The following is a 16,978-nucleotide window of genomic DNA, read 5'->3' as shown; positions in this document are numbered from 1 at the left end:
TTAAATAAAATGATAAGAATTAAAAAGACAAATGAATGAAGAGAGTGAGCCGGCCGGGAGGAAATCTGTTCAGGGCATTCCTGGGAGAAGGAAGCGCCGGTGCGGAGGCCCCGAGATGGGGATGGCTGGGCAGAGTAGTGGCTGGAGCTGAGCAGCTGGGTTGCCGGTGGGCGGAAGTGATTTGCAATATGATTAACCCAGGCAGATGGTGGCCGCGGGGCAGCCGCCCAATCCTCTTAGCTCAAAGCCCCTTAATACTTCCGCTGCGTGGGTCACCTCTGGGACTCCCCTGTGCCGGGCGGACACCATGCCGGGGCTGGCGGCCGAGGGGGAGGCCGAGGGCTGGAGCCCGTCCCCGCCACTGTACGAGGAGTACCGGCCGCCGCCCCTGGACACCATCCGCCTGCCCAGGTACGTGCTGTACCTGCTCCTGGCCGCACTGGTGGTGGTGGCCGTGGCCTACGCCATCGTCGGGCACCTCATCAAAGACCTTGCCCACGACCTGGCCGGTGAGCTGCCCCCACCGAAACCTAGCCTGGGCTGCTGCTGGACCACCCTGGGTGGGTGGTCAGGGGATCCAAGGGCTTCTCCTAGCTGGGGAGGGGACAGAGGAGGGTGGCCGGGGCCGGGGAGTTGCCTCACGAGCCCCCTTGCTGCAGACTGCATGTTTGGTCCGAAGCCAGACCAGGAGGCCGCACCCCGGGAGCTGCGCCCCAGCCTGACCGGAGAGGACTTGGAGGGGCTGGACCTGCAGCTGGCCCTGGCCTGGCAGGGCGAGGAGGACGCCGGCGGGGGTGGCGGGGCAGCCCCCTCTGAACCCCCGCCTCCCCCAGAGCCCCGCCGCCCCTCGATTGCCTTCAAGGATCCCCCATCCGGAAGCTCCTTCTGGAAGCTGATGTGAACGTGAATCCTGAATCCGGGTTCTGGACGCTTTGGCGGTCGTGTAGACGGAACTTGTGCGCACCGGAGCCCTTTCTGCAAATCCTGAGCTCCCTGGTCGCAGCGGACGCCTTTCTCCTCCCCAGCCAGCAGGTTCCCGGGGTTGGACGCTGGCTACTTTCACACTCTCAGAGCCTGCTCGGCTCAGCCTCGGCCAAGCTATCAGCAAACTGTGAACTAGAAGCACTAGGGCGATTTAAAACATGGTAATAGTATCGGCCAACCTTACCTAGCCCTTAGTGCGTACCTGCTGCTGTGCAGAGCAGGCTTTTTCTATGCAGTATCTCATTTAGTCATCCAAGGTAGAGCTGATCGCCCCCATTTAACAGATGGGGGAAACCGAGGCACGCAGTGGTGAAATGGCTTCGCCGAGGTCTCAGAGCACAGAGTGCTTTTCCCAGAAAAAGCCCAGGCAACTGACTGACTTTGGAGGGCAGGATCTCCGAAGCGGGTCCCGCCCCCACCCCCTCTGCTGGGCTCCACTACCTCCAAAGCTTCTCCAGCCCCCACCTTGGCTGCTGGGTGGGCTTGTCTCTGGGGGGTGGTCCTGACTTCCTAACCAGATGGAGAGCTCCCAGACAGCAGCAAGGCCTCCTTCCCTCTCAAGCCCTGCACAGGATGGGATACACAGTAAGAGGTTAATAGATGCCTGCCTGGCTGTTCAGGCAGACCTGTGGCCGTCCTCGGGCTGGGACGTGTGAGCCCGGTCCTGCTGAGTGGCCTGTCTGCTCAGCGGTCATCCACAGAACTCTGAAAGAGAGGAAGTGGCAGCAACTCAGCAGGCGCTCATAAACACACGTGCGATGACGACGCTGGGCCTTCCTACCACTTGCCTGGGCCATGGCTGCTCCCGTGTCAGCTGGGGTGGGGTCACCCTTCGCCCGGGCAGGGCCCGCTATCTAATCAGCTGAGGGACCAAAGTTGAGGACAGGAGAGCCTGGATCCTGAGTCATCAGCCCTCCGGGGCATCCCCACGTGAGAGCTTCCAGGTTTGCAGGTGGACCACGGGCATGTGGCCTCTGCACACCTTTCCTGTCCCCGTGTGCTCCCACGGCTGCCTGTGGGTCCCCAGGGGCCAAGAACCTGGGCGAGGCAGGATAAGCTGGGGGTGAGGCAGACCCGGCTTCAAATCCCAGGTCAGACCTGCTGTGTGACCTTGACTTTCCTGGGCTCTGCACCATGAGACTGGCACCATTTCGCGGGGTGTTCAGAAAGGAAATGCGATCTGTGAAACTGCCGAGCACGGAGCCTTGTGTGTGCTCTGAGAACACAAAAGCCAACTCTCAAATTAATTTTGTTTTTAGAGACAAGGTCTTGTTCTGTTGCCCAGGCTGGAGTGCCGTGGTGCAGTGGTAGCTCGCTGCAGCCTCGAACTCCTGGGCTCAAGCGATCCTCTCACCTCAGTCTCTTTGAGTAGCTGGGACTACAGGTGCAGGCCACCATGCTCAGCTAAGTTTTATATTTTTTGTTTTAGAGACGGTAGGAGGTTGGTCTGGAACTCCTGGCCTCAAGCGATTCTCCTGCCTTGGCCTCCCAGAGTGCTGGAATTACAGGCGTGAGACACCGTACCCGGCCTTGGTGACTTTTTATTTCTTTTGCGACAAGGTCTTCCTCTGTCACCCAAGCTGGAGTGCAGTGGTGCGACCATAACTGGCTGCAGCCTCAAACTCCTGGGCTCAAGTGATCCTCCCACTTCAGCACACCCTAGTAGCTGGGACTGCAGACGCCCAACGCGCCTGGCTGATTTTTCTATTTTTGTAGAGATAGGGCTTCACTAAGTTGCCCAAGCTGGGCTCAAGGATCCGCTCGCCTTGGCCTCTCAATGTGGTGGGATTACAGGCGTGAGGCACCGGGCGGGCGCACCCTTTTAAAGATATTCTAGTTGTATTTGTCAGTTCTCCCTGTGCACAGAGTGGCAGGGGCCTGGGCCGGGACGGGAGGTCGCAGTCATCTCAGCTCCGCCCCTGTAGCAGGGATCGCGAGGGGGCGGCTCTGAGGCTGATGGTCCCCAGGGCAGGGTGCAGGGAGGAGGGACTCCCTCAGTTAATTGTTACACAGGTCCAGAGTCTGGCCTCCCGAAGGGAGAGCGATGGGGCAGGAGCTGGCAGGGGAGGGCAGGATGCCCAACCAGATGGTGCCAGGGGCGGGCCCCGCTCCCAGGTGTCAGGCATCCCCCGCCCCGGACCGCCTGTGCCTTATCACGGGGAGGTAGGGCCTCGCCCACACCAAACCTGTGGACCGCCGCTGGCTGGCTGCTGGCTCGCTCGACCGTCATGGAGACCCTGGGGGTCCTTCTGGTGCTGGAGTTTCTGCTCCTCTCCCCGGCGGAGGCCCAGCAGGGTAGGTGCAGGGGGGCGGGAGGGGGCGTCGTGGGATGGGGGTGTTGGTCAGGTGATCACCATCTCCCAACTTTCCCTGGCGAGAAAGAGGAGAGGGGGCAGGAAGAAGAGGAAGGGTGGCTTGGGGGCCCTCCTCAAACCCCGCAGTCCCGCCCACCCTCCCCCTCGCTGGGCTCTGCCCCCCTTTGTAAGGGCCACCCCACTGCCCACTTGAGCCTCTCCCTTCTCCAGCCCTTCTGAGCACACCTGGCTGAGCCCGGCTTGAACTCGGCTCCACTCTCAGCTCCCGCCTCTTGCACAAGCCCCTCCCCATCTGAGCCCCCTCCTCCTTTGTAAGCCCCTCCTTCTCACTACTCCGCCTTTATACACCCCTCCCAGAGTCCCTTCTCTTCTATAAGCCCCTCCCCTCTGAGCACCTCCTCCTTTATAAGCCCCTCCCCCTGAGCCTCTGCCTCCTCTCTAAGCCCCTCCCACTCAGCCCCCTAGTTCACAAGCCCCTCCCCATCTGAGCCCCTTCCTCCTTTGTAAGCCCCTCCTTCTCTTCCTCCTTTATGAACCCCTTCCTGAGCCCCTCCTCTGTTGTAAGCCCCTCCCTTGTGAGCTCCGCCTCCTTTTATAAGCCCCTCCCATGAGCTCCTCTGCTGTAAGCCCAACCCCCCCAGACTCTTCTTTATAAGCTCCTCCCCATCTGAGACCCTGTTCTTCACAAGCCCCTTCCCATCTGAGTCTCCTCCTCCTTCATAAGCCCCTCCTCTGAGCTCCTCCTCCTCTGTAAACCCCACCCCTGAGCCCCTCCTTTGTCATAAGCCCCTCCCCTCTCAGCGCCTCCTTTAGAAGCCCCTCCCCCTGAGCCTCCTCCTGCATTATAAGCCCCGCCCCTTGGGAGCCCTCCTGATTTGTAAACTCAGTCCCCTCCGAGCCCCCCTTCTTTATGAGCCCCTCCCCTCTCTGGGCCCCCAGGCTCCCTCCCACTCTGATAAGGTACCCTATCCCTCTCTAAACCCCGCCGACCCCCCCTACGCCATCCTGGTCTCTGAAGCTCCGTCCCTTTCCAATACCCGCTCTGTCGGAGCACCCCCAGTGTCCTTCTCTCTCTCCTTGCTAGGGTGGTGGGGGAATGGGGGTCTTCTGCCCTGTCCTTCCTCTGAGTCGAGCCTCCCCAACTTCCTGCAGCCACGGAGCGTCGCCTGAAGCCGTGGCTCGTGGGCCTGGCTGCAGTAGTCGGCTTCCTGTTCATCGTCTATGTGGTCTTGCTGGCCAACCGCCTCTGGTGCTCCAAGGCCAGGTGGGAGCCCGCCCCACCCCGCTGCCCCCACAGCCCTGCCCAAAGCGCTGCCCCCGCCCCCAGCTTCCCAACCCTCTCTGGTCCCCCCATCACCAGCCTCTATGTCCAAAAGTCTCCCATTGCCCTGCTGCTCCTCCAACCCCTACTCTCAAAGCCCAGACCCCAGGCCTGCACCCCCGCCTCTCTCCCCAAGATAATCGGCCCGGCAGCCCAGCCCTTCCTTGCGTCCTGGGGTTCATGAGCCCCGGCTGGGAGGTTGGGACAGAGGCTGAGGCTGTCACACCGCTTCCTTCCCTTTACTGCCCCCCTACTCCCCTCCCACCCCCTTCCACCCTTCCCTTTATCTCTGCAGGGCTGAGGACGAGGAGACCACGTTAAGGATGGAGTCCAACCCATACCAGGAGGGGAGGTACTATGCCTGCGGGCGGGTGTCAGGGGTCTGTGTGAGCCCCTCCTCGGGGTGGGGGAACAGGTGTGCACTGATAATCTTACTGTCCTGAATCCTTCAAGCACATTACTGCCCTGGGACCTTCACGTTTCCTTTATCTTCTGGCAGCTCCTCCTCCTCTTCCAGTCCCCACTCAGGGGTTTCCGGCCTGGCCACCAGCCTTCGCGACGCTGTCCCCAGCCCCATGTCTCACTCACGTTTATCACCAGCAGAACGGTCTTAGTCATTCACTAAGTTTGAGACATTACATGGTGCCTTCCAGTTGTGTAGGCAACTTAGTTTTGGTCCTGGCTGTGTCCTCATACCCAGCATTGGGCCTGGAACACAGGAAGTGCTTAATAAATACCTGTTGAAGAAGACTGTGGTGTAGGATTGTGTAGGTGTCTGTACAAGGCCTAGCTATGGGTGACCCACCTGGACTCAGTCTCCTATGACACTGCCCACAAAGAGCTCAGGGATACAGACATCCATCATCCATCCACCCATCACCCACTCATCCACCCACTCATCCATTCACCTACTCACCCCTTCACCCACACACCCATTCACCCATCCATCCATCCATCATTCCATTCCATCAATGATTCAGGTTCACTCACCCACCTGCCCACCCACTAATCCATTCACCCACCACTTATCCATCCACTCACCCATCCATTCATCACTCCCATCCATTCATCACCCATCCATCCATCACTTACCCATCCACCCACCCACCCATCCATCCACCCATCATCTGTCATTCATCCGTCCATCCATCCATCCATCCATCACCCATCTATTCACTCACCCACCCCCCACCCATCCATCCACCAACCCATCCACCACTCCAACGATCCACCCACTTTCATCTATTCACACCCATCCATCTACATCGGATCATCCATCATCATCCATTCATATCCACCCACCCATCTATTCATCCACCCACCCATCTATTCATCCACCCATCAATCCATCATCCATCCATCCATCCATCCATCCATCACCCATCTGTCTAGCTCCACCCATCCAGTTCCATGTTTCATCCATCCACCAATCGCATTTTATCCAATCCATCCATCCATCCATCCATCCATCCATCCATCCATCCAGGATCAAAGTGACCTTCCACTGAGAGGGATTCCGGGAGCAAGTACTGCCCACACCTGGCTCCGCCCTGCAAAATCTGGGATTCCTAGTCTCCAGGATGCACTGTGATCTGACCACCTGCACACCTGTCTCTCGCCTCTGTCTGGGTCTCTCCACCATCCACCCAACCATCCACCGGTACATCCATCTATTGGTTTGCCTGTGCAGTCCTTGGCAATTCTCCAACTAATTTGTGCACTCAATGTAGTCCCACTCTACCCATTAGCCCATTGATCTGTCTTACCTCACCGACACACCACCTACCTATGCATCTATATCAAACTATGTAGTCTTTCACTCTTAACCGCCTATCCACGTCTACTCTATCCATAATAGCTTCCATTGATCTATCCCCCAATGCATGCATCATTCCATCCTCCATCTACCTATCCATTGATATGTCATTCTCTTCTTCCTCCAATTCATCCTCTCATCTACTTACTAATCTGTCCCTCCCTCCATGCAACCATCAATTCACCTAACTGCTTATCTACTCATCCATCCATCCACGTATACAGTAGTTCATTGATCTATACATCCATCTATACTCCCATCCACCCATTCTCCATTCTCCATCCCTCCATCATTCTCTTTCCTGTAATGTATCCATCTATCTTCCAATTCATTTATTCAACCTCCATGCAGTGCTAACCATTCACAACCATTTATTTTATTCATCCATCCACCCACCCATCCATTCATCCACCAACCCATTCATTCATCCATCCACCCATCCATCATCCATCCATCCACCATCCATCCATCATCCACCCATCATCCGCCCACCCACACACCCACTCATCTATTCACTCACCCACTCAGTCACCCATCTGTTCACCCACCCATTCATTAATTCATCCACCCACTCATCCATCCATTCATCCACCCATTCACCCATCTACCCACACATTCACCCATCCACCCACCCACCCATCCATTCACCCACCATCCATCCATCACCTATCCATCTATCATCCATCCACCCACTCAACTATCCACTCACCCATCCAACCACCCACCCATTCATCTATCTACTCCATCCATTTATCATCCACCTATCCACCCACCCACCCACCCATCCATCCTTCCAAATCACCACCCAGTTGTATTTTCATCCACCCATCTATCCACCTAATATCTCATACAACTACTCCATCATCCATCCACCCACCCACTATCCACCCACCAACTCCATTCCACCATCTATTCCCCAACTTCTTTACCCTCCTACCTATCTATCCATCCATTCATGGAGAAATTGAGTCTTAGTTGCAATGATGAATATGCAGTGTGAACCTCCATATCATCTGCCCAGCCATTTCCCCCAGCCTCAAAAGCAGCCTCCTTCCCCAGGGGTAAACTGAGTCCCAAGAGGCAACTGGGGCCCTTTGGCTTATGTCCATCCATCCATCCATCCCTCCTTCCATGGAGCAATTGAGTCGTAGGTGCTGTCTTTGTGAAATGGAAATCGTGAGGCTGCGTAGTTAGGGTTATTTTGAAGATTCACTGAGATACCGCTTGTAAAACACTCATCACATGGGCTGGTTCCAGTGAGTGACTATTAAATAGGAGTGTCCCTGTTTCTTATTATGGTTTGGGGCCTTTGTATCCCTACAGTGAAGACAAGAGAGAGAAGAAAGCGGCCAAGGAGAAAGAAGAGAAGAGGAAGAAGGAGAAAAAGGCAGGGAAGGAAGGAGAGAGCAACTTGGGACTGGAGCTGGAGGAAGAAGAGCCCAGATACCATGAGAGACCAAAGAACACAGCCATGTGAAGATTCCCGGCTACCTCTTCCAGGCAGCCCCCCAGAGATGCCTCTTCTGCCCCCTACAAGCAATGCCCTGGATTTGAATCCAGTGAAATGACTCCATCTGGGATTCAGAATACAGTGTTCTCAAGTGAAGAAGGCTTGGAACCCACCCCACCTCCCTCAATGGGGGCTCTCTGGGCAAACATGGTTTTCATGCACCCCTCTTCCTGAGCTTGGTCCCTGCCTGGCGATTCTTCTCATACTTGAAGAGCATCCCTGGTTGAGGAGACACCCACAATCCTCCACTATCTCATGGCTCCACCTGCTTCTACCCACTGCCTGATTTCTTTTCTTTCTGCCTGATGTCTACTGGCCAGAACTTCCCCTCTCCCATGCACCCACTCCCAGCTGAGGATTGCTTCCCGATGGCCTGCATTAAAGCATTCATAAGAGCCCTTTGGAAGGGCTCCTGTCATCTCTTGGGACTCAGTTTACCTCTGGGGAAGGAGGCTGCTTTTGGGGCTGGGGATGATGGCTGGGCGGATGATAAGGAGGCTCAGGCTGCACAGGTGCCCAGATGCCCTGGGCAGATTAAACACTCCCCCGGCAATCTGGCTTTTTGCTGTTCTGAGTCCCGGACTTTGAGCCCTGAGCGCCGTCTCCACGGAAATCTTTGCTCCTTCCCCCACTCCACCACGTTTTGGGGCACGTGACTTTGTTCCTGGGAGCTGTATCTTGGAGGGTGGGGGTGCCCCAGGGCCCTGCAATATCTTGGAAAGGGACTAGTACTTCCTTTTTCCAGTTTCTATTCTCCCACTTCCCCTCACCTTCTCCAGGCCCTGAACCTTGCCCCGAACAATGACCATTTCTCTTTTTTTTTTTTTGAGATGGAGTGATCTGTCACCCAGGCTCTGTCGCCCAGGCTGGAGTGCAATGGTGTGATCTCGGCTTACTGCAACCTCCGCCTCCCAGGTTCAAGCAATTCTCCAGCCTCAGTCTGGCCACAGTGACCATTTCTTAACAAGACCTTTTTTCTTTTTTTTTTTTTTTGAGACGGAGTCTCAGCTCTGTCGCTTCAGGCTGAGTGCAGGGTCTGACCTCAGCTCACAGCAAGCTCCGCCTCCCTGAGGCTTCACGCCATTCTCCTGCCTCAGCCTCCCAAGTAGCTGGGATCAGGCTCTCGGCCACCTTGCCTCCACAGTTTTTTGTATTTTTAGTAGAGATGGGGCTTCACTGTGTTAGCCAGGATGGTCTCATCTCCTGATTCCTCATGGATCCACTTCTGCCTCGGCCTCCTCCCCTGCAAAGTGCTGATTATGGCTTGAGCCACTGCGGTTCCGCTTCTTTTTTTTTTTTTTTGAGATTTGAGTTCTGGCTTGTCACTTGCTGGAGTGGCTATGGCTAGATCTCTGCTCACTGCAAGCCCGCTTCCTGGCTTACGCATTCCCAGCCTCAGCCTCCCAAGTAGCTGGGACTATGGCCATGCCTGGGCCACCTCGGCCTGCTAGTTTTTTGTGTTTTTGTAGAGACGGGTTTCACTGTGCTAGCCAGGATGGTTTCTCATCTCTTTGACTCCTGATCCGCCTCACCAGCCTCCCAAAGTGCTGGGATTACAGGGCCCACCACCACTCCCGGCTATTTTTTGGGTATATTTTAGCAGAGATGGAGTTTCACCGTGTTAGCCAGGATGGTGGTTATTATTTTTTGAGACAAGGTCTCACTCTGTTTCCCAGGCTGGAGTGCAGGGGTCAGGAATTCTCCGCTAGGGGGCATTTGCAAATTAAAAAAAAAAATAAAATATTTTGTAGAGACAGGGTCTTGCTCTCTTGTCTAGGCTGGAGTGCAGTGGTTCCATCATAGCTCATTGCAGCCTTGACCTCCCGGGCTCAAGCAATCCTGCTGCCTCAGCCTCCTGAGTAGCTGGGACTGCAGGCGCGCATCACTACACTCAGCTAATTTTTTTTTTTTTTTTTTTGAGGCAGGGTCTCCCTCTGTTGCCCAGGCTGGAATGCAGTGGCACGATCTTGGCTCACAGCAACCTCCAACTCCCAGGTTCAAGCAATTGTCATGCCTCAGCCTCCTGAGTAGCTGGGATTACAGGCACCCGCCACCATACCCGACTAACTTACATGTTTTTAGTAGAGACGCAGTTTCGCCATCTTGCCCAGGCTGGGCTCAAACTCCCAGGCTCAAACAATCCATCCTCCTCGGCCTCCCAGAGTGCTGGGATTACCGTCATGAGCCCCTGTGCCCGGCTAATTTTATTTTTTGATAGAGCTAGGGTTTCGCTATGTTGCCCAGGCTGGTCTCGAACTCCTGGCCTCAAGTTATTCTCCCATCTTGGGTCTCCCAAATTGCTGGGATTGCAGGCATGAGCCACTGCACCCGGCCACATTTGGAATTTTTTTGCGGGGGCATTTTGGGTTGTCACAAGCCTGCCCCCGTTTTAGGGTGGGGAGTCGGGGTGACCAACCCAACAGCCTGCAGTGCTGGGACGGCCCCCACCTCCCAGCCAGGAATCTCATCACTCAGTAGCCAAAGGCTGGACACGACCGAGGTTTTCCGTAAGATCCAAGGGGAGGCTAGGTTTCCACCCCTCTGAATTTCCACCCCAGCCCCGGCTGACCCCCTGACCTCGGCTCAACCCCTGCTCTACAAGAAGCCTCCTCTGGCCTGGCTGGAGCCCCCCTTTCTGGCTGCAGAGAGGAGCAGGGATGGGGAAGGTGGGTGGGGTTCCCCGTCTGCCCACAAGGGGGCGCCAAAACCTCGCTGCAGAGGGTGGTGGGGGCCACCGAAGTTGGGAGGGGGACGTGGAAGGGGCCTGGGACCCCCCATCCTCGGTGTCCTCGGTGCCTGTCACCAGGAAGGCGTGGGGCCGTGTATCTGTGTGCCTGCTGCCCTGTTAATGCACCTTACCTCGCTTCTTTGTGCCTCAGTTTCCCCATTTGCCAAAAAGGATCATCCCTGCCTTGTGGTCTTGTGGGTAAGACGGAAGCAGCCCATGGGGCAAAGAGCTTTTCTGGCTCAACCTGGGGTTTTGGAGTGGGGGACAGAATGGAGGGCCCCATCTCAGCTCCCCAAGAAATAGTCTCTCACACTCTTGGTTTTTTTGAGTTAGGGTCTTGCTCCATTGCCCATGCTGGAGTGCAGTGGTGCAATCTCCACCTCCCAGGTTCAAGCAATTCTCCTGCTTCAGCTTCCTGAGTAGCTGGGATTACAGGGGTGAACCACCACACCCGGCTAATTTTTGTATTTTTAGTAGAGACAGGGTTTCACCATGTTGTCCGGGCTGGTCTCAAACTCCTGACCTCAAGTGATCTGCCTGCCTCTCAAAGCGCTGGGATTGCAGGCATGAGCTACCACACCTGTCCCCTCTCACATTTTTTTTTTTTTTTTTTTGAGTCTCACTCTGTTCCCTAGGCTGGAGTGCAGTGGTGAGATACTGGCTCACTGCAGCCTCTGCCTTCTGCGCTCAAGCGATTCTTGTGCCTCTGCCTCCTGAGTAGCTGGGATTACAGGCACGTGCCACCACGCCTGGCTAATTTTTGTATTTTTAGTAGAGATGGGGTTTCAGCAAGTTGCCAGGCTGTTCTCGAACTCCTGGAATCAAGGGATCCATATGCCTTGGCCTCCCAAAGTGCTGGGACTGCAGGCGTGAGCCACCGCACCCAGCCCCGCTCACACTCCTGATTCTCCCAGGCCCCAGCCTCCCTCCCTCTCTGACCTCAATGTGGGAGGGGCTCCCGGGCTGGAGGGGACAGAGCTGGATACGGTCATGCCCATGAGTGGTCAGGGCTGGGTCAGGAGGGATCGGGGATAGAAGCTCTGCTGGGGCAGGTGGGGAGGGCTTCCTGGAGGAGGGCGTGTTGGAACCATGTGGGGCCCATCCTTCTGCCCCCAGCCCTCCATGGCTCCCACCTCCTTCAGAGGAGAAGTCAAGTTTTCCCTGTGGCCCACAAGGCCCTGCATGACCTGCCCCGTCCCCCCACCCCCCAACCTCCAGTCATCCCTCCATCCCTCTCCTCACTCTGCTCCAGCTACACGGGCCTCCTCACTGTTTCTCCAATGAAGCAGGCATGGTCCCGCCTTGGGGCCTTTGCAGGGGCTGTGACTTCTGCCAGAATTTGAGGACGCTCCTTCCCTCCCTCCCTCCGGGCCTCTGTCTAGATGGGACCATCCCCCACCCTTCCTCTGCTCAATGGCCTACTCATCACTTACCTCCTCTGACATCTTTTACTTCTATTTTATTGATTGATTGGAGACAGGGTCTTGCTCTGTTGCACTCCAGGCTGGACAGCAGTGGTGCAATCACAGCTCACTGCAGCGTCAACCTCCAGGGATCAAACAATCCTCCCACCTCAGCCTCCTGAGACGACAGGTGTGTCACCACGCCCAGCTAACTTTTTAAGTTTATTTGTAGAGATGGGGTCTCACTATGTTGCCCAGGCTGGTCCTGAACTCCTTGACTCAAGCAATCCTCCTGCCTTGGCCTCCCAAATCGCTGGGATTACAGGTGTGAGTCGCTGCACCCGGCCACTTCTGTTTGTTGTTTATTGTTCTTCCTGACCTGGAGGAAGCTGTAGGTTCCAAGAGGAGACCTGATTTTCAGTGTTTTGTTCACTGCTGGGTCTCAGTGCTTGTACTCAGGAAGTCTTTGCTCCGTGACTGAGAGTTTGCCAGGTGGCCAGAGAAGGCATTTTGTGCATTTATTGAGCACCGACTGTGTGCCAGGCTTGGACGACTCCAAGGCGTAAGGGAGGGGGCGGAATCCCCTGTGCCTGACATGGAGTGGGTGCCCCATAGATGCCTCATGGAATTCACCGATAGCTCTGAGACTGCTGCGGGAGGGAACCAGGCTGGAGAAAGGTGGGAAGGCTTCCTCGCAGAGGAGGACACCCGTGTGAAAAGGTCTGCACAGATGGGGAGGCAGGAATGAGCAAAGGCCCAGGGGTATGTGAAACAGCCCATCCTACAAAGGCGAAGAGGTTACCAGCCACCAGGGGCGTTGCTGGGACAGGTCCGGCGTCAGAAGCTTGTTCAAAGCCACCATCTAAAGTGGGTCTCCCCACCCCCAGGCACTGTGGAGATGGGTGCTGGATCACTCTCTGGGGTGGGGCCGTCCTGGGCACTGCAGGGTGCTGAGCGGCGTCCCTGGCCTCCACCCACTCCATGCCAGGAGCATGCCCCAGTCATGACAACCACAGATGTCTCAGACATCACCCAGTGTCCTCTGCGGGGCAGGATCGCCCTTGGGTGAGACTCCCTGGGTTAGGGGATTTCATGGACCCCCCAGTAGACTGCGTCCCATGATCCTCCATCCTGCTGAGGTCCTAAGAGGCTGCACACATTGGAATCCACACCCTGAGGGGGGAGCTGGGGGTCTCTCTGGTCTCTGTCATCCACCCCATTGGGAGCTTACCCTGGTGTCTACCATGAGCAGGGAGCAAATCTGATTTTTTTTTTTTTTTTTGAGACGGAGTCTGGCTCTGTTGCCCGGGCTGGAGTGCAGTGGCCGGATCTCAGCTCACTGCAAGCTCCGCCTCCCAGGTTCACGCCATTCTCCTGCCTCAGCCTCCCGAGTAGATGGGACTACAGGCGCCCGCCACCTCGCCCAGCTAGTTTTTTGTATTTTTTAGTAGAGATGAGGTTTCACGGTGTTAGCCAGGATGGTCTCGATCTCCTGACCTCATGATCCGCCCGTCTCGGCCTCCCAAAGTGCTGGGATTACAGGCTTGAGCCACCGCGCCCGGCCACAAATCTGATTTTTTTTATTTCCTCCAAAAAATCAAAGCAGGTCTCTCCCCGCCAGGCACTGTGGACGTCTTGTGTGGATGAATCTTGGTCCTGGGCACTGCAGAATGCTGAGCAGTGTCTCTGGCCTCCACCGACTCTATGCCTTGAGCATCCCCCAGTCATGGCAACCACAAATGTCCCCAGACATTGTCTAATGCCCCCGGGGGACACTTGATCTGAAGCCTTCAGAATCCCAGCCTGCCCATCCACAGGGTTCCGGGTCCCCCCACCAGCTCCCTGCAGCCTCTGCCCCTCACTTTTCCAAAGGACACACAGCAACCCACACAGGACACGGAAAAGAGGACCCGGGACAGCCAGAAAGAGTCGAAGCATAGCTTGTTTAATTTTTATACATTTTTTTCTTTTTTCTTTTTTTTTGTCTTTTATTGAATCTTTTATGGAATCCCCCTTTTTTCTTTTTTTCTTTTTTTTTTTTTTTTTTGCATAGGGAACAAATAAACAAAATAATGACAGCCAGAGTCACTTTCTGTAAATGGTACTTAGGTAGGCGCGTCCGCGAAAACCAAAAGGGCTGCATAATATACAAGGTTATGATTGGAGTATGATGTGAGGGGTGGGGCGGGGTGGGGAGAGCCGGCGGGTCTGCCCAGGTGTCCCCTTGTCCCCCTGCTGTCCTCGCCGTCAGGAGGAGTAGCAGGAGGTGGGGAGGGTGGGGGACCCAGCCGGAACCTTCTCCGGGTTGGGTTCATGAGCATTTTTGTGGGTGTGTACGTGTGTGTTATCCGGTGTGCGGTAAGCAGAAAGCCAGAAGGAGAGTAAACTATCCTGGTAATATCAGTAAAATACAAAATGGAAACAACAAAAAAAAATCTCAAAGAGAAAAGGAAAGGAAAAGCAACACCACCCAAAGAGTAAGGAGGGTTTAAAAAAAGAAAGAAAAAAAATATGAAAAAAAAAAAAAAAAACCCAAAGGAAAATGTTTTGTTCCTCCCTCCTTCCTGCTGCCCCCCGACCCCCCACTGTATGCCCTGCCCCATCCTGTCCCTCCGGAGCCTTTGCTTGTTCCTTCTCTGCGTGGGGATGCTCGGGGCCAGGTAGGTAGGAAGTTAGGGGCACAGGCTGGGACTCCTGAACTTGAGGGGGCTTTGGTTTTGGGGGGGCCTGGCTGGGACTCAAGATGAGAGGATGTGGTGTGGATGCAGTTGAGGGGCCGGGGCAGCCCGTGTCCCCTTTTCAGAGGGCTCTCTTCCAGTCAGGAGATGTGTGTGGACGGCTGGGAGGTGGTGGCTTGGGGGTGCATGACTTCCTTCCTCTCTGGGGCCCTTATTCCTGTTGGATCCCCTTCCTCCTTCCTGTCTCAGGTGTGAGCAAAGCCTTGGGGAGGGGGCTGCCAGGGACTCGGGGCGGGGGCGGCAGGAGAATCCCAAAGCTACACCAGTAGACATGTGAGGCACTGCTGGGGAAAAGTCTGTTTTGGTATCACTGGCAACAAGTCCTGCTGGTGGTGCTTTGGGTCCGCCTCCTCCCCTCGCCCTGTGGGGAGGTCAAGGGTGGTGGACTGACCCCACACTCTGTACCACTGAGCGACGGATGGGCAGTGGTGTCGGTTTGGAGGTGAGACTCTCAGGAAGTGTCTGATGGGGCAGAAACGGGGAAAGATGAGAGGATGCGGAGGAAGCTGGATTGACAGACATATGTCCCAGCGCCCTCCGAAGAGAAAGTAAAATCCGGGGTCTCAGAGAGAGAATCCAGACCAAGATAAAAGGTAGCCACTGTATACTCTGTATTATGAGAAACACATTCCAAAATTATATATATGTATAGTAGAGCCCTACACTGGAGGTCGAAGTACCATCGGGGAAGCCAGGGTGTAGAGGGGGCCTGCTTGCTGTCTCTTCTGGAGGGCTGGACAGTTGCTCCCGGCTCCAGGACCTCTCTTGCAAGGGACAGTGGGATGCACCCAAGTCTGTCTGTGCCTGGCATGCTGCTGTCTCTGAAGGTCCTGGGGCACGGAAGGTGGAATTGCCTGCTGCCTGGGGACCTGCAGGGGGACCCAGGTCTGGCCCCTAAGCGGATCTCCCAACAGGGTCCCCTTTGGCATTCCTTTGCGATCTGATTGTCTAGCCCAGGGTGGGGCTTTGGGGTCAGAACCTGGGTTCCAGACCTGGGCATGAAGGACTCCAGATCCCTCTCTCCCCAGACAAATAGGGCTGGGTCTTCCTACTCCTCCATGCCCCATCTCCACCCGGGTCAGGGTCAGGTGCCCCCACGGAATGGGGACAATTTGCATATATTTGGGAGGCCTCCCTATTCTTTCCCACAGAATGGGCAGACCCCAGAGTGAGACTGGGGGGGGCCTGGCATGGGTGTGGTGTCCATAGCAGGGGTGGGTGATCGGGGCTTTGGGAGGAGGGTGGGACAAGGTCTGAGAAGATGTCAGTTTCATACATGTGAAAAGAAAAACCCCAAACCAACACTCTCTCTTCCACCCAGGGATGACAGCACCCCCTTCTGTGAACCCAAACTGCAGAGGTGTGCATGGAATCCTGGTTCCTGGTGTTTTTGTCTTATTCTGTCTGCAGCAAGGTGCCTCTTTTCCAAGAAATGGGGGGAGGCAGGGAGAACTAAACCAACCACAACATGCTGCCCGGCATGGGCTTCTGCCTGCTATACTCGGCCAAGGTGCCAAGTGAGCCCAGGAGGCAAGCTCGGGGCGAGAAAGGTGGTGCCCAGCCCAGGACTCAGGGCCCCCAGATGTGGGCTGCACAGGGGCTCGATGGTCCCGATAGTCATGGTGCCACCCATTCCCTTTGCCACTGGTTGCTCCCAGTTCCCTGGCAAGACAGATTTGCTCAGGAGGGGGGCAGGAAGAAAAAAAAAAAAACCAGAAATCAGCTACATGGATGCTGTGCGCAGCCAGTCTGCGCTTTCTGGCCAATGGATAGTACTTAAGGGCAAAGTCGTGGCCAGCTGTGGTGGTCTGGGCTCTCCCTCTGTGTCGCCTGGGGAGATCGCTGAGGTGACTTTTTGGAAGAAAACATGGGATGAGTGATGGTGGCTGTGGAGACCACCCGAAACCCCAGGGTGGGGGGCCATGGTGAATGAACGGGACCATCTGCGTGGGTCCCTACACAAGATGCTTGGAGGGCCCGGGAGGGGCCGGAGGTGGTTAGGGCTGCAGGAATGGCCTAAGGTTGGAGAATCCCAGCCCTGGGTCCTCCCTGCCTGGCTGCCCCACTAACCATCTGGCTATTGTCTTATCTTTGGTCAAGTAAAAAGCAAAGGAAGCTGGAGTTAAAAACCAAAAGAAAAGAAAAAGAAAGAACACGAGAAAA

The 16,978-nt window shown here is 55.8% G+C and overlaps 1 protein-coding gene across 1 annotated transcript; it reads left to right on the top strand.

Annotated features, from left to right (window-relative positions):
* The first annotated feature begins 3,096 nt into the window (after positions 1–3,096).
* On the top strand, positions 3,097–8,364 carry SMIM24 (small integral membrane protein 24). Its single transcript, XM_003914651.5, has 4 exons — positions 3,097–3,279; positions 4,452–4,563; positions 4,916–4,972; positions 7,760–8,364. The coding sequence occupies exons 1-4, from the start codon at positions 3,213–3,215 to the stop codon at positions 7,911–7,913; spliced, it is 390 nt and encodes a 129-aa protein (XP_003914700.2). The 5' UTR covers positions 3,097–3,212; the 3' UTR covers positions 7,914–8,364.
* The last annotated feature ends 8,614 nt before the right edge of the window (positions 8,365–16,978 follow it).

This window comes from Papio anubis, chromosome 20 (genome assembly GCF_008728515.1).
Source record: "Papio anubis isolate 15944 chromosome 20, Panubis1.0, whole genome shotgun sequence".
Classification (NCBI taxonomy): Eukaryota; Metazoa; Chordata; class Mammalia; order Primates; family Cercopithecidae; genus Papio; species Papio anubis.
The sequence above is the reverse complement of the archived record's forward strand: the minus strand, read 5'-3'. Positions and strand labels throughout refer to the sequence as shown.